This window comes from Jaculus jaculus, chromosome 1, assembly GCF_020740685.1.
Source record: "Jaculus jaculus isolate mJacJac1 chromosome 1, mJacJac1.mat.Y.cur, whole genome shotgun sequence".
Taxonomy (NCBI): Eukaryota; Metazoa; Chordata; class Mammalia; order Rodentia; family Dipodidae; genus Jaculus; species Jaculus jaculus.
Window position 1 is genome coordinate 178201887 of NC_059102.1, and position 24097 is coordinate 178225983.

Consider the following 24097-nt stretch of genomic DNA (forward strand, 5'->3'; position numbering starts at 1 on the left):
ATTTGAGGCCACCCTGAGACTATGAAATGAATTCCAGGTCATTGGGGCTAGAATGAGACCCTACCTAATACAAACAACTCTGCTCCCCCCCCCCCCACACACACACATATACAGGGCTGGAGAGATGGCTTAGTGGTTAAGAGCTTGCCTGTGAAGCCTAAGGACCCTGGTTTGAGGCTCGATTCCTCAGGACCCATGTAAGCCAGATGCACAAGGTGGCGCATGCGTCTGGAGTTCGTTTGCAGTGGCTAGAGGCCCTGACATGCCCATTCTCTTATCTATTTGCTCCCCAACCCCCCATCTGTCTTTCTGTCACTCTCAAATAAATAAATAAAAATAAAAGGCTGGGAAGATGGCTTAGCAGCTATGTGCTTGCCTGTGAAGCCTAAGGACCCCGGTTCGAGGCTCAATTCCCCAGGACCCACTTAGCCAGATGCACAAGGGGGCGCACGCGTCTGGAGTTAGTTTGCAGTGGCTGGAGGCCCTGCAAACTCCCCCCCCCCCAACTGCCTCTTTCTCTGTCTGTCTCAAGTAAATAAATAAAAATAACCAAAAAAAATTTAAAAAATGAAACAAAGCTGGGCGTGGTGGTGCACGTCTTCAATCCCAGCACTTGGGAGGCAGAGGTAAGAGGATCGCCGTGATTTCGAGGCCACCCTGAGACTACATAGTGATTCCAGGTCAGCCTGGGCTAGAGTGAGACCCTACCTCAAAAAAAACCATTAAAAAAAATGAAACAAAAAAAATCCAAAAAACACATAATCTACACATTTCAGTCAGCACCACGTGCTTGCTGTTAGAAGCTTAAATTAGATGTCGTGAGAACTGACAGTTTAAAAAAAGATATTAAGTTCTTTCTTTTCTCATTTTATTATTTAATAAGTGGTAATTCTCTTTGAAGCATATGGTAGAAACTGGCTATGATGTATAAGTAGTTAGTCATGAGAGAGCAGAGAGAAAAGGAGTTCCCAGGAAAACTGCAAGTTTCCAGCATAAGAGACCTTGTCTATCTTGTTTGTTGCTAGGTTTTGTTGACCAACATATTATCTACAGTTTCTGATAGATTGGGCTTTAGAATGATACCCAACCTTTGTATAAGAAGTACCTTAGCTGGGTATGGTGGTTCATGCCTATAATCCCAATTTTTGGGTGATTGCTGTAAGTAGGAGCAGGAGATCCAAGACAGCTTTGTCTTCATTCTAAGTTTAAGATAAACCTGGGCTATATGAGACCCATTCTCAAAGAAGAAAAAGAAACACTTTTTTCAGATGTGTTACAGGAACCCTTTTAAAATAAATTAATTGTTCATTTGCAAGCAAAGAGAGGGGATGAGAATGGTTACACTATGGTCTCCTGCCGCTGCAAGTGACCTCAATATGCATGGACCACTTTTTGCATCTGGCTTTGTGTGAATACTGAGAAATCATACCCAGGCCTTCATGCTTTGCAGGCAAGTGACTTTAACTACTGAACCAACTCTTCAGCCCAGAACACTTTTAATTTGACCAGGAGGAAGCTGGGGGCCTATAGCTTAGAGATAAAGCACTTGCCTAGCTGGCTTGTTCAAAGCTCTGAGTTCAGTCCATATATAGATCAATGACAAAGAGTATAAAATAACGAAAAAAATGCTTAAAATATACATGTGAATAAATAACTTGCAGGGAACTAAAACAGTACAATAGTTAAAACGTAACACCATCGGGTATGGTGGTGTGCACCTTTAATCCTAGCACTTGGGAGGCAGAGGTAGGAGGATTGCCAAGAGTTCAAGGCCACCCTAAGACTACATAGTAAATTCCATCTTTGCCTGGGCTAGAATGAAACTCTACCTTGAAAAAATGACAAAAAAAGTAACACCTTTTCCCCAAGTTGTTCCTCCCATTTTCAGTTCTAATAAACTCTTTTGGAGTTGTGCTTTACTATAGGGGTGTAAATGCTCTAAGACTTGTCTGTTATACAGACACTAATGTAATTTTGTAAGCTTTTTTATTGCAGGGTGCTGTTTTGTTACGTTTTACACCCGCAAAGCTGCATTAGAAGCTCAGAATGCTCTTCACAACATGAAGGTCCTCCCAGGGGTAAGAAAGTTCCTATAAACAAAAATGTTTTATTTGTGTGTGCACACACTCAGGCCAGGGTCTCTTGCCATCATACTACTTTTTGTGCATGGATTTATGTGGGTGCAGGTGAATTGAACCTAGGGCAGCAGGCTTTGTAAGCAAGTGTTCCTATTTTATACATGGAATATGTTTATACGTGTAAGGTACATACTGGGAGACATTTCGGTGGAAAGTTATCTGCTGTAGGTTAAAGGACAGACTATCAAAAGAAGGATTTTGTAAAGGGAGCATCTTAAAGAAGATAGGCTGAAAATTGCTCTATTTCTCTGCAACTTCATGACTCACGTTTTCTGTCCTCCTATTTTGTGGGGAATGATGACATTTATAGAGAATTCTTAAGGCTCTAGTTTTGGTATGTCTTTTTGAGACTTCATTTTATTTTTGAATGTCATCACCATATGGAGATAATACCTGTGGGGTTTCCTCTTTAGATGCATCATCCTATTCAGATGAAGCCTGCTGACAGTGAAAAGAACAATGGTAAGCAAGTATATCAAGTCTTTTTTACTTAAGATTTTTCTCAGTTTACTGTTAATATAATATTTGTATTTATTTAATTGTACTATAAGATCCTACATTTTTTTTCCTTTAAAAATAAGTGTGTCTACCCTGGACATGGTTGTTTAGACCTGTTATCTCAGCACATTGGAGGCTGTGATGAGAGAATTACCATAAGTTTGAGGCAAATCCAAGCTATAGAGTGAATTCTAACTCAACTTGGGCTTGAGTGAGACTCTGCCTCAAAGAAACAAAAAGAGGACTGGAGAGATGGCTTAGTGGTTAAGGAGCTTGCCTGTGAAGCATAAGGACCCAGGCTTGATTCCCCACTTACCCCATAAGCCAAGGTGACACATGCGTCTGGAGCTAATTTGCAGTTGCAGGAAGCTCTGGCATACCCATCTGTCACTCTGTCTGCCTTTTCTCTGTCACTCTCTCATATAAAATATTAAAAGGAAAAAAGAATAAGTGGGGCTGGGAGAGATGGCTTGCTTGCCAAGCCTGCTGGTTTGGGTTCAGTTTCCTAATACCCATGTAAAGCAAGATGCACAAAATGGCGCTTGCATCTAGAGTTGGTTTTTAGTGACGGAAATACTTCCTTGCCCACTCTGTTCACAAATAATTAACTTTAAGAAATGAGTGTGAGGGCTGGAGACATGGCTTAGCCATTAAAGCACTGCCTATAAAGTCAAACGGCCCAGGTTTGATTCCCCAGGACCCACATAAGCCAGATACACAGGTGGCACTTGCATCTAGAGTTTGTTTGCAGTGACTGGATGCCCTGGCTCGTCCATTCTATCTCCCCCTCTCTGTCTCAAATAAATAAATAAAAATAAATCCTTAGCTATTAAAAAAAAGAAGAAGAAGAAGTGAGTGTGACACAAGTACTGTATCCATCCCATTATGGTGAACCATATGAATTGGCCTGGCTACCACTGTGGCTGCACGTTACAGGTTTAACAGGAAGATACTGTATTTTGATTTTTTTTTTAATTTTTATTAGTATTTTCCATGATTATAAAAAATATCCCATGGTAATTCCCTCCCTCCCTCCCCCACCCTTTCCCCTTTGAAATTCCATTCTCCATCATATTACCTCCCCGTCACAATCATTGTACTTACATATTATTTTGATTTTTTTTGTGTGTGTGTATGGACAACAATATGGACCCTAAAACTGACATATTTTTATATAAAGTTTTTTGTTCTTTGATTTTTTTTAATAAACTTTAGAAACAAGGGGGGAGGGAGAAAGAAATGAGCCAGCAATTTATAATAGCTGGGAAATGGAACCAGCCTAAATGTCCCTCAACTGATGAGTGGATAATGAAGATGTGGCACATTTATACAATGGAGTTCTACTCAGCGGTAAAGAAAAATGAAGTTATGAAATTTGCAGAAAAATGGATGGATCTGGAAAGTATTATATTAAGTGAGGTAACCCAGGCCCAGAAATCCAAGCGCCACATGTTCTCTCTAATATGTGGATCCTAGCTACAGATGATTGGGCTTCTGCGTGAGAAGGAAAGTACTTAGTAGCAGAGGCCAGTAAGTTAAAAAGGAGATATACAGGGAAGAGAAAAGAAGGGAGGAGGGTACTTAATAGGTTGGTATTGTATATATGTAAGTACAATGATTGAGATGGGGAGGTAATATGATGAATGGAATTTCAAAGGGGAACGTGTGGGTGGGGAGGGAGGGAATTACCATGGGATATTTTTTATAATCATGTAAAATGTTAATAAAAATTGTGAAAAGAAAAAATGAATGTTTTTTTTTTTTTTTAAAGAAATGAGCCAGGCGTATTGGTACATGCCTTTAATCCCAGCACTCGGTAGGTAGAAGTAGGTGGATTATTGAATTCCAGGTCAGCCTGGGCTAGAGTGAGAACCTACCTTAAAAAAAAAAAGAAGAAGAAGAAACAAAGCAAGCCAGCCAGCCAGCTGTGGGTGGTGGTACATGCCTTTAATTTCAGCACTTTAGAGGCAGAGGTAGGAGCGTTACTGTGAATTCGAGGCTACCCTGAGACTACAAATTGAATTCCAGGTCAGTCTGGGCTAAAGTGGGACCCTACCTCAAAAAGCAAAAACAAAACAATAAAATAAAATAGAGAGAGAAAGAAAGAAAAGAAGAAGGAAAGAAGTGAATATATTAGTTACCTTTCTCATTGCTTTGGCAGGATACCTGACAATCTAGATTAACCATCACAAGTTTTACCATGGTCATCTTGATATTCAAAATATACCACTTCATAGCCATAATCCTTCTACCCTTTGTCCCCATAGGCTCTTGGCCATCAAAATGCATTCTGTTCAACTTCAAATTGAGCAGTAGTAGTTGCTGGGCGTGGTGGCGCATGCCTTTAATCCCAGCAGAGGTAGGAGGATCACTGTGAGTTTGAGGCCACCCAGAGAATATGTATAGTCTGTGACTATAGACTGTGTATAGTGAATTCCAGGTCAACCTTGGCTAGAGTGAGACCGTACCTCAAAAAAAAACCAAAATAAATAAAGAAATAAAATAATTTAGCAATAGTCTTAAATAGTTTCAACTTTGTTCAAGTGTAACTACTGTGTGTGTGTGTGTTTGTGTCTGTCTGTCTGTCTCTTAAACTCCTATCACATCAAGAAAACAAGTTACTGCTTACAATATATACAATGGCAAAGAGTAATCATTTCTAGTATTTATTTGCAAACAGAGAGAGGACGAGACAGAATGAGTGAGTATTGGTGCACCAGGACCTCTTGCCACTGCAAATGAACTCTGGGTACATGTGCCATTTTATGCATCCAGCTTTATATGGGTAATGGGAAATTGAACCAGAGATAGCAGGCTTTTGCACTAGCAAATGTCTTTAAGTGCTGAGCCATCTCCCCAGCCCAGCATTCCCAATTTAAAAAGATGGATGGGGGCTGGAGAGATGGCTTAGTGGTTAAGTGCTTGCCTGTGAAGCCTAAGGACCCCGGTTCGAGGCTCGGTTCTCCAGGTCCCACATTAGCCAGATGCACAAGGGGGCGCACGTGTCTGGAGTTAGTTTGCAGAGGCTGGAAGCCCTGGCGCGCCCATTCTCTCTCTCTCCCTCTGTCTTTCTCTCTGTGTCTGTCGCTCTCAAATAAATAAATAAATAAATAAATAAATAAATAAATAAATAAATGAATGAATAAAAGATGGGTGGGGGAATTGCAAGGAAAGATCACACCAAAGCAGCCGGGCAAACTCCAAATCTTGAAGCTCCATATCTGTGACTGTTGATGGGGTCTTATGACTGCAGAGAGCTTGAGGCAGTCGTTGTCCTTCAGTTCTGCTGCCTGTAGCACTTGTAACCTCTCTCTTGCACTAAGCAGCTAGTCACAACCCAGTCCACAGTCATGGAGAAGAGAGTGATAGATAAATGCAATTCCTCACAAACTGCACAGAAATTTGTTTCCATAGTGATTCTGAATCCTGTCAAGTTGACACCCTAGAGTTAACTATCACAAAGCCTGATAAGAGTTAACAGGGAAGCATTAAAAGACCACTTGAGGATGAACTAGCCAGGAATGGTTGCACACTCCCTGGACATAGAAGCGGCAGGATCAGGAGTTCAGAGTCATCTTTGGCTGTATAGCAAGTTAGAGAGGATGACCTGGGCTATTATACTCTGTCTTGAGTTAGAATGTCCTTGATAAATATAATTTCTTTTTTTTTTTTTTTTGATAAATACAATTTCTTTGGATAGAATTAAGGTGCATGGTGGGGGGGGGGGGCGGTGAAAATATCAGGAAGGAGTGCATAGTACTTGAGAAAATAGTTTCCTGAGCTGTCATTCAGCATGGACATGACCATGGTTCACTCCATGCCAAGATTGTGAAGCCTACAAGAAGCTGCATGAGTTTAGGTCCTCAAGTATTACCAGGTTATTCTGGAACTTGGAGATTTTCTCAGGCCTTGAAGGAGCAGAATATCCTAGCAGTCAAGGAAATTTTAATTGTCTTTGTTCCAATCCCACAACTGAAAAGCACAGAAAGCACAAGTGTGGCTTTTTTATGATTTGGACATAAAAGTCAGTGGCAAGCCTGTCATGTTATTGCTCAGAGGGGAATTTGACCTAAACCAACTTGGGGAGGGGTGAGGGTGAAATAAGCAAAGGGTCCCAAGACAGCCATGCTTGGTGTGATCCCTGAAGACTACTTCATCTCTCCAAGTGAAATTGTAGATTCCAGTAGAATCCACATGAAACTGGATAGATCTGGTTCATAAAGATTTGGACAAACTAGGTGGTGATGCATACCTTTAATCCTAGCACTCATGAAGCAAAGGTAGGAGGCCCACTGTGAGCTCAAGGCCAATCTAAGACTACATAGTGAATTCTAGGTCAGCCTGGACTAGAGCAAGAGAGCCAACCTCAAAAAACAATACAAACACATTATGAAAAGATTTGGACAAAGTATAGCAGAATCATGCCAAAAGCTTTTGGTGTGCCAATACACGGTTACAGGGTAGAATGTTAACTTTGAAGTCTTAGAGTTTGAGCTGGAAACAAAAATGACCAAAATGTCCTTCACAGTTTAGAAAAAAAATAAGCCAGAAAAAGAAAGTAGAGAGTTCTCAATGAAGTACATTCTGTTATATCAGTTGTAAAATCATTTTCTTTTAAAATATGTATTAAATATATATGTATATAAGAGAGAAATGAGAGAAAATGGGATGGGTGTGCCAGGGCCTCCGACCATTCCAAATGAACTCCAGACACATGTGTCACCTTGTGCATCTGGCTTACATATTACTGGGGAATCAAAATGTATATCCTTAGGCTTCACAGGCAAGCATGCATCCTAACCTCTAAGCCATCTCTCCAGCCCTCCATTTGTTTATTTTATTTTTTTTGAGGCAAAGCCTACAGACTGGCCTTTTCTTTATGGAGAGGGGAGAGAATTGGTTCATTATGGCCTTCAGCCACTGTCATTGAATCCCAAAAGTAGGTATCACCTTGTTCGTCTGGTTTACATGGGACCTGGAGAGTCAAACAGGGATCCTCAGGCTTCAAGACAAGCGCTTTAACTGCTAAGCCTTCTCTCCAGCCCTATTTATTTTTTTAAATTTTTATGTATTTGAGAGAGTGTGAGAGAGAGACAGAGAGCACACCAGGGCTCCAGCTACTGCAAACAAATTCCAGATGCGTGCGCCTCATTGTGCATCTGTTTCACCTCCTGGGTTCTGGGAAATTGAACCTGAGTCCCTTGGCTTGCATGCAGATACCTTAACCGCTAAGCCATCTCTCCAGCCCTCTATTTATTTTTTATATTTTATTTTATTTTTTTAAATTTATATGTTTTTTTTCTCAATTTTTATTAACATTTTCCATGACTATAAAAAATATCCCATGGTAATACCCTCCCTCCCCCCACTTTTCCCTTTGAAATTCCATTCTCCATCATATCTCCTCCCCATCTCAATCAGTCTCTCTTTTTATTTTGATGTCATGATCTTTTCCTTCTCTTATGATGGTCTTGTGTAGGCAGTGTCAGGCACTATGAGGTCATGGATATCCAGGCCATTTTATGTCTGGAGGGAGCACATTGTTAGGAGTCCTACCCTTCCTTTGGCTCTTATATTCTTTCTGCCACCTCTTCCACATTAGACCCTGAGCCTTGGAAGGTGTGATCAAGATGTTATTCAGTACTCCAGTCACTTCTTTCCAGCACTATGATACATTCTGAGTCGTCCCAAGATCACTGCCATCTAAAAAGAGAAGATTCTCTACCCAAAGTGAGAGTAGCATTAATTCAAAGGTATAAATATTAAGAGAAGTACTTACTGGGCAGTTTGATAAGCATAGTATATACATTTTTCCAGACATCAGCAGATGATACACCCCTAGGGCTCATGACTATCCCTGTTTTAAGTTTTCAGTATCAGGGATGTATTCCCTCCCATAGAGCGGGCCTCCAATCCAATCGGAGGGCAGTTGGCTTCCACCATGACAGACGTGCCACTATTGCACCCATTAGCTCATTTGGCCTGGCTGGCCAATTAAAGGCTTGTGGTGTCCACTTTTGAGTATCTTCACTGGTGGTGTCTCTTTCTTCCTTTGGACTACATGTAGAATGGCTTCTTCCAGCTTTCTGTCAGCTGGTGTAGATGGAGGAGGTTATCAGCTCAGTTCCAGCAGAATTTCTCAGTGGTCTTGCAGCCCAAGTATGTGGAGTCTTCAGCAATAGGGTCTTACCATCTATCCCTGGTGGGAAACGAAGGGCCTTGGCAATGGCCTATAATGTTTTGGGGGCATCAGGGACCTCCTTGGCCAACACAGCTCACTGGAGGTATCCCATCTCTGGCACTGAAAATATTCTAGTAATGATCTGTGGCTCCTGAGTGTTCCATTGTCCAAAACAGGAGGATTCCATATGATTTATTTGTATCCTCTTAGATTTTGATTAGCCCTTGCTCCACCTTTCCTTTACTCAGTCTCTTCCCCTGACCCCACTTTGGGCCTTTTCACCCCCATTAATCTATTCTATTTACATATATACAATACCAGCCTATTAAGTACCCTCCTCCCTTCCTTTCTCTTCCCTTTATATCTCCTTTTTAGCTTATTGGCCTCTGCTACTGAGTTTTTTCATTCTCGCACAGAAGCCCAATCATCTGTAGCTAGGATCCACATATGAGAGGGTTACCTCAGTTAGTATAATTTTTATTTATTTGAGAGTGACAGACACAGAAAGAGGCAGATAGAATAGGCACGCAAGGGCCTCCAGCCACTGCAAATGAACTCCAGATGCTTGCTCCCCTTGTACATCTGGCTAACATGGGTCCTGGGAAATCGAGCCTCGAACCAGGGTCTTTAGGCTTCACAGGCAAGTGCTTAACCACTAAGCCATCTGTCCAGACCAATATTTTATTATTTTTATTTCCTTATTGGGGGCCGCAAATAGATAATGGGCATACCAGGGCCTCTAAACAGTATAAGTGAACTTCAGACGCATATGCCTCCTTGTACATCTGGCTTTATGTAGGTACTTGAGGATCAAACTTGGGTTCTTAGGCTTTGCAGGCAAGCACCTTAATCACTGAGCCATCTCTCTAGCCCTGGAAAACCTTTTATTTCTTTTTAAAAAAATTATGGTAGGCAGGGAGGGGGGGCAGATAGAATGGGCACACCAGGACCTCCAGCCACTGCAAATGAACTACAAATGCATGTATCACTTTGTTCATCTGGCTTATGTGGGTTATAGAAAGTGGAACCTGAGTTCTTAGGCTTCACAGGCAAGCACATTAACTACTAAGCTGTCTCTCCAGCCCCTTTTATTTCTATCATTGCTAGAGAATGCAAATCGATTAAATACAAGACAAGATGCTGAGAGTTTTGCATTTAATACCTATACTAAACCTTTGAAGCAAACCTCATTATCTTTATTAATCAGACACAGGTGACTTAATAGGAGTAAAAAAACTTATATCTTACCAAAATGTTTGTATTATGGTATGACTAATATACTTTGTACAATGCTTAAACTCCACTTTTCCAAGTGAAATTTGTGGGAATTATGTTGTAAAAAGAGATACAAAACTGTAGGGTGTGTGTCTTGGAATATGTGAAATATGGTATGAGGCACAGAGCCAGGATTCGAGACTTGGCCTACCAGTTTTGTGCTATGTTGTCTCTAATGATAATGATCAATCAGCCTTTTGTATTTTACTCTTTTAGCAGTGGAAGACAGGAAGCTCTTTATTGGTATGATTTCCAAGAAGTGCACTGAAAATGACATCCGAGTCATGTTTTCTTCATTTGGACAGATTGAAGAATGCCGGATACTACGGGGACCTGATGGCTTGAGCCGAGGTGGTGCATTTTTACAGCTTAAAGAAAAATTTATTTTTATTTATTTATTTCCTTGTCTATGTGTATTGAGTATGGACAGGGTCTGTGCTGCAAACAGATGCCCATCCAGGTTTACGTGGTGGCTGATAAATCGACCCCAGGCCGGCAAGTTAAAGTAAAAGTGCCTTTAACCTCTGAGCTATCTCCCCAGCCCTGCAGTTGTACATGTTTTAAAGATCCTTGTAGCTGGGTGTGGTGGCACATGTCTTTTCATCCCAGCACTCGGGAGGCAGAGGTAGGAGGGTTGGTGTGAATTCCAGGTCAGCCTCAGCTCCAGTGATACCCTACCTCAAAAACAAACAAACAAAAAGATACTTAAATATTTGCAGTGTTTTATTTAATTGTACCAGTGGAAAGAAGATCTCTAGCACCCCCCCCCCCCACCAAATCGATGAAGAGGTTAGTCCTGCTGCTTATTGCTGTGCTCTTATGTTTCCTACAATTGATTCCTTTTGTACTCTTCCAGTCCCACTAAGGAGACTCACTCTGCTTCTCACTATCATATATCACAAGGTTCTCTTAGGGGCTGGAGAGATGGTTTAGCAGTTAAGGCACTTGCCGCAAAGCCTAAGGACCTACGTTTAATTCCTAGAACCCAATAAGCCAGATGCACAAATTGGCACATGTATCTGGAGTTTGTTTGCAGTGGCTAGAGACTCTGGCATGCCCATTCTCTGTATATATACACCCCCATCTCTCAAATAAAATGTTTTTTAAAAACACTTTCTTAGTCGGAAGTGGTGGCACACAGCTTTAATCCTAGCACTTGGGAGCAGAGGTAGGAGGATTGTTGTGAGTTCGAGGCTACCCTGAAACTACATAGTAAATTCCAGGTCAGCCTGGACTAGAGTGAGACCCTACTTCAAAAAAAAAAAAAAGCCATTTTTTTTTTAATGCAAGGGTGGGAGGGAGAAAATTGGTGCACCAGGGGCTCTTACCACTGCAGTCAAACTCCAGGTGCATGACCCCCTTGTGCACATGTGCGAGCTTGCTCACTTGTGTTTCTTTGTGAGTCTGGTTTATGTGGTACCTGGAGAGTCAAACCTAAGTCCTTAGGCTTCCCAGGCAAGTACCTTAACCACTAAGCCATCTCTCCAGCCTGACACATGCCTTTAATTCCAGCACATGGGAGGCAGAGGTAAGAGAATCACTGTAAGTTTGAGGCCAGCATGAGATTGTATACAGAGTAAGTTCTAGGATCAGCATGGGCTACAGTGTGACCCCATGAGACCCTACCTGGAGGTGGGGAAGTGCTCTCTTTTAGTGATTGACAAGAATTTTTCTTTTCCCTTCTTTCTTGGTTTTTCAAGGTAGTGTCTTGCTCTAGCCCAGGCTGACCTGGAATTCACTGTGTAGTCTCAGGGTGGCCTCAAACTCATGGCAGTTCTCCTACCTTTGCCTCCTGAGTGTTGGGATTAAAGGCATGCACTATCACACCCAGCTTCTTTTTATTGTTTTTTCTGTGTCTGGCTTACATGGGTACTGGGGAATCGAACCTGGCTTCTCTGGCTTTGCAGGCAAGCACCTTAACTTCTAAGTCATCTCTCTCCAGCCCTGTTTTTTGTTGTTTTGTTTTGTTTTTTCAAGATAGGGTCTTACTCTAGCCCAGGCTAACCTGGAGTTCACTCTCTAGTCCTAGGCTGGCTTTGATGTCACAGCAATCCTCCTGTTTCTTCCTTCCAAATGCCAGGGTTGAAGGCATGGACCGCCATGAGCAGCTGTTTTTTTGTTTGTTTGTTTGTTTTTTAAAGCAAATCAAAAATTTATTCAACGTTTAAGAGAAGGAGAGAAGGCAAAGCTCCAGAAGAACAATGGTTAATCCCTTGTTGAGAATCTAGATACACCAAATGGACCCATTTTTCTTTTTCCACTTATTTATTTTTTTATTTTTATTTTTTTAATTATTTATTTATTTGAGAGCGACAGACACAGAGAGAAAGACAGATAGAGGAAGAGAGAGAATGGGCGTGCCAGGGCCTCCAGCCTCTGCAAATGAACTCCAGACACGTGCGCCCCCTTGTGCATCTGGCTAACGTGGGACCTGGGGAACCGAGCCTCGAACCGGGGTCCTTAGGCTTCACAGGCGAGCGCTTAAGCGCTAAGCCATCTCTCCAGCCCTTCCATTTATTTTATTTGTTTTGTTTTTCAAGGAAGTGTCTTTCTCTTGACCAGGCTGACCTGAAATTAGACTCAGGCTGGCCTTCCTCCTACCTCAGCCTCTCAAGTGGTGGAGACCATAACCATGCCCAACTTAAAATCTATTTTTATTTCTGTATTTATTTAAAAGCAGGAAGAGATAGGAGACAGACAGGGAATGGGTATGCCATGTTCTCCAGCCACTGCAAACAAACTCCATATTCATGTGGCCGTCCTTCCAGCCCTCCTTTCCACAAACCAGAAGTTGTGTTTCATTCTCCCTCAGTCATTCTTTCCCACTGGTGGTTCCCTGGTTCCCTGTTTTTTCTTTGTAGCATTTTGTGTTTACTATGATGTACACCAGCTCATGAACCCTAGAAATAAGGATCACATTTGTATTGCTAATATGAAATTGAATGTCTGTTCATATGACTATGTCAGCAAATGAGAATAAGTTATTGATTCTTCTTTTACCAGGTTGTGCATTTGTGACTTTTACAGCAAGAGCCATGGCACAGACAGCTATCAAAGCAATGCACCAAGCACAAACCATGGAGGTAGGGAGCAGATAGGTGGAAAAGGGAAATGTCTTTTACTGACAGTTCTGAACAGTTGTCCATCAATGTTAAGCCTCATGCACAGCAGCAGAGCATCCTAACACGTAAATAGTTGATGTATATTATAATGAAAAATCAATGCTTGCTTTAGTTTTAGCATTTTGAAGCCAAATGTGGTTGTAAATGCTTATAGGCCCAACAACTCGGGAGAAACAGAAATTTTACTCTTTGGTTTTGGTGTTTTCATAGGGTTGTTCATCCCCTATGGTGGTCAAATTTGCTGACACTCAGAAGGACAAAGAACAGAAGAGAATGGCCCAGCAACTCCAGCAGCAGATGCAACAAATCAGTGCAGCATCTGTGTGGGGAAACCTTGCTGGTCTGAATACTCTTGGACCCCAGTATTTAGCAGTGAGTCTTTGTGGTTTGCTTTTTGCAGTTTGTGCAAGCTCCCAGCCCTTTCTTGTGCTTCTGTCCCTAGCTAACCGTGATTTTTTTTTCTGCTTTTGGCATGTAGAGATTTTATATAAAAACTCAGGCAAAATGATACTCTCTGGAGTTTTGAGGCAGGGTCTTGCTGCAGGCTGACCTCGAATTTATTATGTAGTCTCAGGGTGACTTCAAACTCATAGTGATCCTCCTACCTCAGCCTTCTGAGTGTTGGGATTAAAGGTGTGCACCACCATGCCCAGAGGTACTCTTTTGATGCATTCATTTGTCAGCAGAGAGAAAGAACTTAAGTGCACACAGAGTAAGAAAGAGAGAAACAGAGTCTGAGCTCACCAGGACCTTTTGCCACTGCAAGCAAACTCCACATACATGTGTATCTGGCTTTACAAGGGTACTGAGGACTCAAACCCAGGTTCTCAGGTGTCAGAAGCAAGTGCCTTAAACACTGAGCCATCTCTAGCTCCAAATGATAACTCTGGTTTTTCAAGGTAGGGTTTCACTCTAGCCTAGGCTGACCTAGAATTTACTATGGAGTCTGGAGGTGGCCTTAAACTTACAGCAATTGTCCTACCTCTTCCTCCCAAGTGCTGTGATTAACGGTATGCACCACCATGCCAACCCAAATGATATTCTATTTATTTATTTATTTATTTATTTATTTTTGGTGTTTTTTTTTTTGGTTTTCCGAGGTAGGGTCTCACTCTGGTCCAGGCTGACCTGCAATTAACTCTGTCATCTCAGAGTGGCCTTGAACTCATGGCAATCCTCCTACCTCTGCCTCCCGAGTGCTGGGATTAAAGGCATGCGCCATCACGCCCAGCTCGATATTCTATTTTTTTTTAATTATTTATTTATTTATTTATTTGAGGGGAGAGGCATGCCAATCCACAGCATACAAATCCAGACACATGTGCCATCTTGAACATCTGGCTTATGTGGGGACTGGGGAATATGGATCTTTAGGCTTCACAGGCAAGCACCTTAACTGCTAAGCCATCTCTCCAGCCCCCAAGTCTATTTCCTTTTCTTGTTGTTCTTTGCTCCTGAATCTTTAGTTTTGGTTTGACGCTTTTGCTGCAATTAAAGTAAAATCCTAAATATGATTATTTATTTATTTGTTTGTTTGTTTTGTTTTGTTTTTCGAGGTAGGGTCTCACTCTAGCCAAGGCTGACCTGGAATTTACTATGTAGTCTCAGGGTAGCCTCGAACTCATGGTGATCCTCCTACCTCAGCCTCCCGAGTGCTGGGATTAAAGGCATGTTTTACCAGGCCCGGCTCTGTATATGATTTAAGATTTATAAATGTCTTTTTTCTCGGCTTCTAAAAGAAAAAGTTAAGAGAATCTTAACTACTAGCATTTCTCTTTCTACAAGATGTAGAAGGTATCATTAAAATTTTATTGAGGGGGCTAGAGGGATGGCTTAGCAGTTAAGGTGCTTGCCTGCAAAGCCACAGGACCCAGGTTCTATTCCCCCAGGACCCACGAAAGCCATATGCACAAGGTGGTACATGCCTCTGGAGTTTGTAGTAGCTGGAAGCCCTGGCACCATTCGATTTCTCTGTCCCTCTGTCTCTTACATGAATAAATAAAAATCAAAGGATTTAAAAAAAAATTTTATTGAGGGCTAGAGAGATGGCTTGGCAGTTAAGCACTTGCCTGTGAAGTCTAAGGACCCCGGTTCAAGGTTCAATTCCCCAGGACTCAAGTTAGCCAGATGCACAAGGAGGTGCACGCATCTGGAGTTAGTTTGCAGTGGCTGGAGGCCCTGGCGCGCCCATTCTCTCTCTCCTTCCCTCCATCCCTCCTCTTTCTCTTAAAATACTAAATAAAAATAAACCAAAAAAAAATAAAATAAAATCCTTATTGAGGGCTGAATGATGGCTTAGCAGTTAAGGCACATGTCTGCAAAGCCTAAGGCCCCAGGGTCAATTCTCCAGGTCCCATATAAGCCAGATGCACATATTATGGCACATGTGTCTGGAGCTCATTTGTAGTAGTTAGAGCTCCTGCCATGTCCATTCTGTCCTTCTTTCTTTCTCTGTCTCCCTCTCCCTTTCCCTCTTTTTGTCTCTAATAAATAAATAGTCTTTTTTAAAAAAATACTTATTGAGCTGGGCATGGTGGTACATGCCTTGAATCCTAGTACTGGGCGGACAAGGTAGGAGGATTGCTGTGAGTTCAAGGTACACCTACGAATATAATAGGGAGAACATCCTTATTGAGTCTTCCCTAAAAGTCATGATAAATGCCTCTTTCTGCAATCTGAAAGATCGTAAGATTAACTTGGATATTATTAAATGAGAATTATAGGTACATGTTCTGTAAAAAGATTACTTACAAGTGATGCAGTGAAAAAGGAAGGTCTGGCTCCAGTTCAAGTATCATAAATATATGATATATGCTACAGTAGGTTTTGTGTTTGTTTTTTAATTGTATTTGAAAGAACAAGTGTGGCCGTGCTAGGCCCCGTGCCTCTGCAATTGGGCTTGAGCTGTGTGTGCAACTTTGTCCATTTGGTTTTGCCTGGGTATAGGAGATCTGCATTGAGCCATCTCTCCCTGGATTATTATTATTTTAACCCTGAAAGAATTGTAGCAAGAACTGGAGACATGGTGTAGTGGTTAAGGCACTTGCCTGCAAAGTTAAAGGTCCCAGTACTCACATAAGCCAGATGCACAAGATGGCACATGTTTGGAGTTCATTTGCAGTGGCTGGAGGCTGTGGTGTGCCCATTCTTTCTCTCCTACCCACTTTTTCTCAAATAAATAAATAAAATAAAATAAAAACCTTAAAAAAAAAACCAAAAAAACAACGTGCCATGGTGGAGCAAGACTTTAATCCCAGTTCTCAGAAGGCAGAGGTAAGAGGATTGTTGTTAATTCAAGGCAACTCTGGCTCTATAGAGTGAATTCCAGGTCAGCTTGGGCTAGAGTGAGGTCCAACCTTGAACAGCCACCCTGTCTAATAAAGAATTGCAGCAGGTGCAAGATACTTAGCACTGTCCTTTTTTTTTTTTTTTTTTTGAAGTTCAGTCTCACTCTGGTCCAGGCTGAAACTTGGAATTAACTATGTAGTCTCAGGATGGCCTTGAACTCACGGCAATCCTCTTACCTTTGCCTCCCAAGTGCTGGGATTAAGGCATGCATCACTGTGCCTGGCATAACTGTCATTTATGAATTACAAAGAAAAGGGTATCTTTGGTTGAGCATGGTTAGCACATGCCTATACTCTTAGCATCTTGAAGGCCATGGCAGGAGGATCATGAGTTCAAGGCCAGATTAAAAAATAATAAAATAAAGTCTAAAAACAGAGGAAATTATTTTTGTCAGCCATTAATTTGCCTACTGGTTTCCATGTTTATAAAACCTGCAAGAAATCCCTGTTTATCCTAGCTAGTATATCGTTTTGGTTTAAAAAAAAAAAAAAAAAGCTGAGTGTGTTGACATAGTCCTTTAAATCCCAACATTCCAGAGGCTTGGGTAGGAACATCAAAGCTAAGATAAGACCATTGCTGTGAGTTCAAGGTCAACATGGAGCTATGAAGTGAGTTCCAGGTCAGCCTAGGCTAGAGTGAGACCTTACCTTGAAACACATGCACACACATACATGTGTGCGTTTGTTACTAAATTGTTCAGAGAATTCATAGAGATTTTAGTCTCCTGCCAGAATAATGCTTTGAAAATGATCTCCATGATGTGTACTTGCTTTTTGTAAAGTGTTTGTTTGTTTGTGGTTTTTTTTTTTTTTTTTTTTGAGATAAGGTTTCACTCTATCCTAGGCTGACCTGGAATTCATTATGTAGTCTGGGGTGGCCTCAGACTCACGGTGATTCACCTACCTTTGCCTGAAGAGTGTTGAGACTAACAGCCACCATACCCAGCTTTTTGTGGAGTTTTTAAAGGAAAATCTTTATTAAATCATAAATGTGCAACAGCTTTTTAACTCTACACACACACCTTTTCTATAGAGTTTTTAATGCCTCTTTTAAGGGGCGGTGCCCTCCTTTTCAGTTTCACTTAGACATCCTGCCAAAAGAGCTGTTCTCGTTTAGAGAGGAAATAAGAGGTGACAAATGCAGTATGCGCAGTCTAGTTATGACTGAGCATATTGCTTTAAGAAGACAAAAGTGATGGACTGTGAAAGTGATAGTACATTGTCATTTTGAGCTTCTTCCTGGAGCATAGGGACTTGAATCAACTGAGTTCCCAGGGACTAGTGCAATGGTTCTTGGTGAGAAATTGTATGTATCTGCATTTCCCCAAGTCTCTTTCTGGGAGCTTGTTTACCCCCCCCCCCAAAAAAAAAAATCCATGAACTCTGGATTTCATGATGCTGAAGAAGTAGATCAGATGTTTATAGGAATGGGAAACAGGTTGGATAGTGTATCTAGAAGAATATTGGTTTTACATAAGGAATGGCTAACTGGGTTTAAATGGAATAGAGGTAGGTTTTCAGCAGTTTGATTTGAAGGTTGTTATGTCATCATTCCATCTGCTCACAGGCCCTCTCTCTCTGTTCTGGGACAGTATATAGAACTTAGTGTGGATTGATCCATCAGATGATCAGCTGCATTTGGGGAGCACAAGCTAAGTAAGGCTAGACAGATCTATAGCTTGGGAGTATCTGATTAGTGGTTCATTGTGAACTCAAAGAAGTAGCTTCAACAAAATGCCACAAATCCAGGAGTGCTAGTATACACCTGTGAATCCAGTACTTAGAAGGGAGAAGCAGTGAATTGTGAGTTCAAGGCCAGCCTTCATGACACCTTGTCTGAAAAAAATACTAAAAACACACATGAAATGGCCAGATGTGACATTTAAAATAATAGTTGTGTGGAGAGAAATTTGAAGTCCATATGTTTGACAAGATATGTTGGCCTAAGATAGAACTAGAGAGGATAACTAGAAATGGCATTCATTCTTGTGCAGGTACTAATCCATTCAGTTGTCCTGATGCTTAGATGTTGATTATTTCTCTGTGCCACTTTTGTTTTCGGCTGTGCTGCATTCTGCTACTCAGGTGCTTGTGCCTAGCTCAGTACTCAGTGAATAGACTGTTTTCTGGGCGGAGGCTTTAGTTGTGTTGCTCTTGTTCTGTGCTGTCATGAGCCGCATATTTCTGTTGGCTTGGGATCCTGTCTTCAACTCTCTTCTCTCTGGGGGCCTCTGCACTCTTGCTTTGCTGTGCTGTAGAGTTCTCCCAGATCAGAACCAGCCCTCACTCTCACTCTTGTTCTGTTTTTTGGTGTAATGTCTAGCTTTATTTGCAGCTCCTTCAGCAGACCGCCTCCTCTGGAAACCTCAACACCCTGAGCAGCCTCCACCCAATGGGAGGTAAGTGTCTGACTGCTGCAGAGGAGCAGCAGAACCAGGCCAACAGACAGACCCAGCTGCCAAGTCTGAGAGTTTTTGTGAAAAAGCCTTTTTCAACTCATTCATATGGTGAATGTTCCAGAACTCAACTGCCTTGTTTCTATAAGATGATTCTATTTTGAACTGATGCCACATTGTTCTGAAATTGTCTGGTGTACTTCACTCCTCAGTCCCTGCTAGGGAAGTACATGGCAGAGTGGACCCAGAGACCATCTAGGACCTTTAGATGAGAAAATTTCAACAACCTAAAGATCCCACAACCTAGGAAGTTTACCAGCGATGAATTCCTGCTGGTGGCATATACGAAACACTTAAATGACAAACACATGGGTTTGTAACAAAGTGGTGCTCTTACAGATGTGTGCCAGGGCCATCAGAGAAGTCAGTGGAGGCAGAGAGTGGAGCAGATCCATAGCTACCTGTGTTTATATCTCTTGCAGTGGGGTAAGGATAAGCACATGCATTTGAGAAAGGGGAGTCTTCAGTGGACTACACTTTGCAGTTTGAAGTTTTTTTTTTTCTTGTCTCCTTTTTAAAAATACATGCAACACTTCATGAATTTGCATGTCATCTTCGCACAGGGGTCATGCTAATCTTTGTGTTGTTCCAATTTTAGTATATGTGTTGCCGAAATGAGCACCACTTTGAAGTTTTGATAGTGGATCACTATGCCTTAGGGGATTTAAAATGTTTTTATATTATTTTAGAGAGAGGAAAAAGGAATGAATATGCCAGGGCATCCTGCCATTACAAACCAACTCCAGACACATGTGCTACCTTGTGCATCTGGCTTATGTGGGTCCTGTGGAATCAAACCCGGGTCATTTGGCTTTGCAGGCAAACGCCTTAACTGCTAAGCCATCTCTCCAGCCCACCTTACGGGATTTAGTTTGCTCTGTTTTTGCAAAGTTGCTAGATTGTAATCTGTATTGTTTTTATTTGTCACTTTCTTTCTCTACTTCTTGGCCCCAATCTCTTTGTCATCTAGTAAAATGATTTGTAACATCTGTAGCACAATTCAGATTCCTTCCTTTTCTGTATGTAGATTCTACTTGCAAGTCTTTTCCCTTGTGGTTTTTTTTTTCTTCTTTTGATGATTCTGCTTTTGAAGAGGCAATGTTTTCTTTATTTCTTCTCCAGTTATTGTTCTTATTATTTCTTGATAATTCCTTCCTGGATTTCTGCTGTGTTTTCTGCTTTTTCCCTTCTGGTGCACAGAGCAAATCACCTGTGAAGTGTGCATTATATTTAGATGTAGTCTAGTACCATAGGTTTTGACATTGTTCTTTTGGACTCCTGGCCCCGTGGTACCTCACACACATGCTCCACATTTAGCTTCCTAATCTCCCATCCCTTTATTAGTGCTCACCTGGGCTATGCTAACTCTTGTCTGAGGAAATGATTTCAGATATCCTCTCTTCCCCTTCCTGCTGAGGGTTAAGCATAAGGACTTAAACATTCTAAGTGTGCCCTCCATCACTGAGTTATGTTCCCAGCAATTTAGTTTATTCCTGAATTCTATCTGAATCTGTTTTGGAGCCATGTCACATGGTATTTATAAGGCTTTTCTGGAACTAGTCTTCTGTCATCACTAGAATAAGTGAAAGGCATTTTATCTACTGGCTGATCTTTTATTTTGGATGTTTCAGGATTAAATGCAATGCAGTTACAGAACTTGGCTGCACTGGCTGCTGCAGCGAGTGCAGCTCAGAACACACCAAGTGGTACCAATGCTCTCACTACATCCAGCAGCCCCCTCAGTGTACTCACCAGTTCAGGTAAGCATGTTATAGGGACTACTTTGCCATTTTGTTCCTTGGGCATGTCATCTGTTCAAATTCAGGGCCAAGGAGAGAAACATGTCATCTTGAAAAAGAATTTTTTTAAAATTCATTTATTTGAAAAGGTTGGGGGGCAGATAAAGAATAAAAATGCCAGGGCCTCTAGCCATTGCAGATGAACTCCAGATGCATGCATTATTTTGTGCATTTGGCTTATATGGGTCCTGGTGAATCAAACTTAGGTCCTTTGGCTTTGCAGGCAAGTGCCTTAACCACTAAGCTATCTCTCCAACACTCAAATGTCATTTTCAATTTTTTTTTTTTTTTTTTTTTTTTTTTACTATTTATTCATTTGAGAGAAAGATGCAGAGGAAAAAAGAAAATAGGTGCACCAGGGCCTCTAGCCCAGGAACTCTAGATGCATGCACCACCTTGTGCATCTGACTTACGTGGGCACTGGGGAATCAAACCTAAGTCCTACTCTTCACAAGCAAGCATCTTAATGGCTAAGCCATCTCTTCCAGCCCCTCAAATATCATTTTCTGATCTGAGAGAAGTCTCATATTTTTGTTTTCTTAAACTGCCACTTGTCTGTGTCCTACATGACAGCATAGAAGTTGGATGATAATCTTATGTTTTGGTTCCTTTTGACAAGAGAAGACAATAGATGGCTTGAGTTTAATTCCTGAATTTCTAATAGCAGGGTCTTCACCTAGCTCCAGCAGCAGTAACTCTGTCAATCCCATAGCCTCACTTGGAGCTCTGCAGACATTAGCTGGAGCAACTGCTGGCCTCAATGTTAGCTCCTTGGCAGGTAAGTAGAAGCCCTTGATTTGTCATCAGGCCATTAGTTGTGTAAGCAGCCCATCTGTGTGTGGTGGCATGCACATGTGTGCTCATGCAAGTACATGCATGCCTCAGCACACATGTGGAGCTTACCTTCTACCTCCCTTGAGACAAGGTCTTATGTTGTTCCCAACTGCTTTCTCCAGACTCTGACTCTTGCTCTGTTATGTGGGTGCTTGGGTTCCAAACATAGGATAAGGATGCTTGCATGACAAGTGCTTTATCCATTGAGCATCTCCCTAACCCTGCAAGTGGCACATCTTAACCCTGCGGTACCAGTAGAATAATTGGATTGGCCCAGGAAATTTAGAACTAATCATGGGATTTTGAATCAGACCTAAATTAAATCCAGCGTATTTCTTAGCCAGCTATAACCTTGGACCTGCTTTCAACCATCATTTTCTCCTCTGTGAAGTAGGAAAGATAAGATACCTTCCAGAATTATTAAGGCAAATGATAATGTAGTTAAAGGACTGATAGGTACATTGCTTAATTCACTGTCTGGCACATAAAATATACTCAGCAAATGTTGGCTTCTTTTTTATTGATAGTGTTAGCAACATCTTATAAATCACATGCACTTGAGACCCTTATTTACCTTATAAGTTCCACCTCATAAAGTGGTAGAATAACCAAAAAAGACAAATGAAGCCAGGCACATGTGAGTGTTACCATTTTTCTACATGCTAGAAAATTGTAACTAGAATGCCATGCCCTGGTGTGGTAATTTTTACAGTCCATATTACCAGCAGGTCCTGATGAATTTCTAGAAATATGATGGTAGATGAGTATTCTCAGTCAGTGAAAAGGTAAGAGGGAGGTGAAAGAGCGAATGTTTAGCATTTATTCCTCCTAGATATCTCTTAAGTATACATGTCTTTAACATCAGTTTAATCTTTCCAGTATGTTAATCCTGCCATTCTTTCAACCAAGGGATGGCTGCTTTAAATGGTGGCCTGGGCAGCAGTGGCCTTTCCAACGGCACTGGGAGCACCATGGAGGCCCTCACCCAAGCATACTCTGGTATCCAGCAATATGCTGCTGCAGCGCTCCCCACTCTGTATAACCAGAACTTATTGACACAGCAGAGTATTGGTGCTGCTGGAAGCCAGAAGGAAGGTGAGTGCCAAAGGAGAGTGGGGCCAGAAGTGGGCAGATCACTCATACTAGAACTGAATGACAAGGCAAAGGCTAAGAAGAGAGCCTCTTAAACCATTTTCTAACTAAGGCCAATAGTGAGTTTTGAGAAAGACTAATGTGCTTTTTGTAATGTCTTCTGGATGTGGCTTACATCAAAACTTCTACATATCCTCTTAAAATGGGACTGCAGTTCTCAATAAAGAAATACTGGGAAGCTGGAGAAATGGTTTCGTGGTTAAGGCACTTGCCTGAAAAGCTTAAGAACTCATGTTCAAATCTCCAGGTCCCACATAGCCAGACACAGTGACACAGGTGTGCAATTTCACACATGCACCACTAGGGGGCACACATGCCTGGGGTTCCTTTGCAGCAGGCTGAAGGTCCTGGTGTGCCCATTTTCTCCCTCCCTCCCTCCTTCCCTTCCTCCCTCCCTCCCTCTCTGAAAAAATAAAAAATTAAAAAAAAAAAACTAGAGGGAAGGCACATTAAGGAGAGAAAAAAAAAGAAGCAAATGGGCTGGGAAGATAGCTCTGTGGTTAAAGGTTCATGCTTGCAAAGCTTGTCAGCCCAGGTTCAGTTCCCTAGCGCCCATGTAAATCTAGACACAAAAAGTGGTGCAGCTGGGTGTGGTGGTACATGCCTTTAATTCCAGTACTAGAGAGGCAAAGGTAGGAGGATTGCCATGAGTTCGAGGCTACTTTGAGACTACATAGTGAATTCCAGGTCAGCCTGGGCTAGAGCAAGACCCTACCTCGAAAACAAAAAAGAAAAGAAAAAAGGGCTGGGGAGGAGATGGTTCAGTGATTAAAGTATTTGCTTGCAAAGTCTGTCAGCTTGGGTTTCAGACCCCATTACCTATGAAATGCCAGATGTACAAAGTGACACGTGCATCTGGAATTTTTGTTCAGTGGCAAGAGGCTCTGACCATGCTCATACCCATTCTCTTCCCCGTACTTCCTCCGCACAAATAACTAAGTAATAAATAAATAAATGTGTGTTAAAATAAAGAGGGCTGGGGAAATGGCTCAGCAGTTAAAGGCTCTTGCTTCCAAGCCTGCCAGCCTGGGCTCAGTTCTTTAGTACCACATAAAGCCAGATGTGCAAAGTAGCACATGCATCTGGAGTTTGTTTGCAGCAGCTCTTGGTTTTACAGACCCACATATTTTCTCTCTCTCTCTCCCCCCTCCTCCTTGCAAATAAGTAATAGAAAGAAAGGGAATGAGTACCAGTGAGTGGCACTGCATTTTATACAAAGTGCTCAGAGAAAGAAAAGTTCTAAGTTTACATTGAAGTAAGAGATCTCAACTAAGTGAGGAAGCGGAAGACAAGTG

General features: G+C 41.7%; 1 protein-coding gene and 1 non-coding gene across 7 annotated transcripts in view; one reads left to right on the forward strand and one right to left on the reverse strand.

The window, feature by feature from the left end:
• Celf1 (CUGBP Elav-like family member 1) overlaps positions 1-24097 on the forward strand; it is a 104979-nt gene that overhangs the window by 71203 nt on the left and 9679 nt on the right. For 3 of the 6 annotated variants that reach the window (XM_045142390.1, XM_045142387.1, XM_045142388.1), the window contains 9 exons: positions 1996-2078; positions 2552-2600; positions 10309-10443; positions 13096-13175; positions 13425-13586; positions 18885-18960; positions 20649-20777; positions 21481-21594; positions 22560-22745. In XM_045142390.1, coding sequence (XP_044998325.1) covers positions 1996-2078; positions 2552-2600; positions 10309-10443; positions 13096-13175; positions 13425-13586; positions 18885-18960; positions 20649-20777; positions 21481-21594; positions 22560-22745 — 1014 coding nt within the window. The remainder of the gene's footprint in view (positions 1-1995; positions 2079-2551; positions 2601-10308; positions 10444-13095; positions 13176-13424; positions 13587-18884; positions 18961-20648; positions 20778-21480; positions 21595-22559; positions 22746-24097) is intronic. The other 3 variants (XM_045142389.1, XM_004657247.2, XM_012948477.2) reach the window with 3 other exon arrangements.
• On the reverse strand, positions 19536-19639 carry LOC123458269. Its single transcript, XR_006635562.1, has one exon. It is a non-coding gene; the product is annotated as a U6 spliceosomal RNA (small nuclear RNA).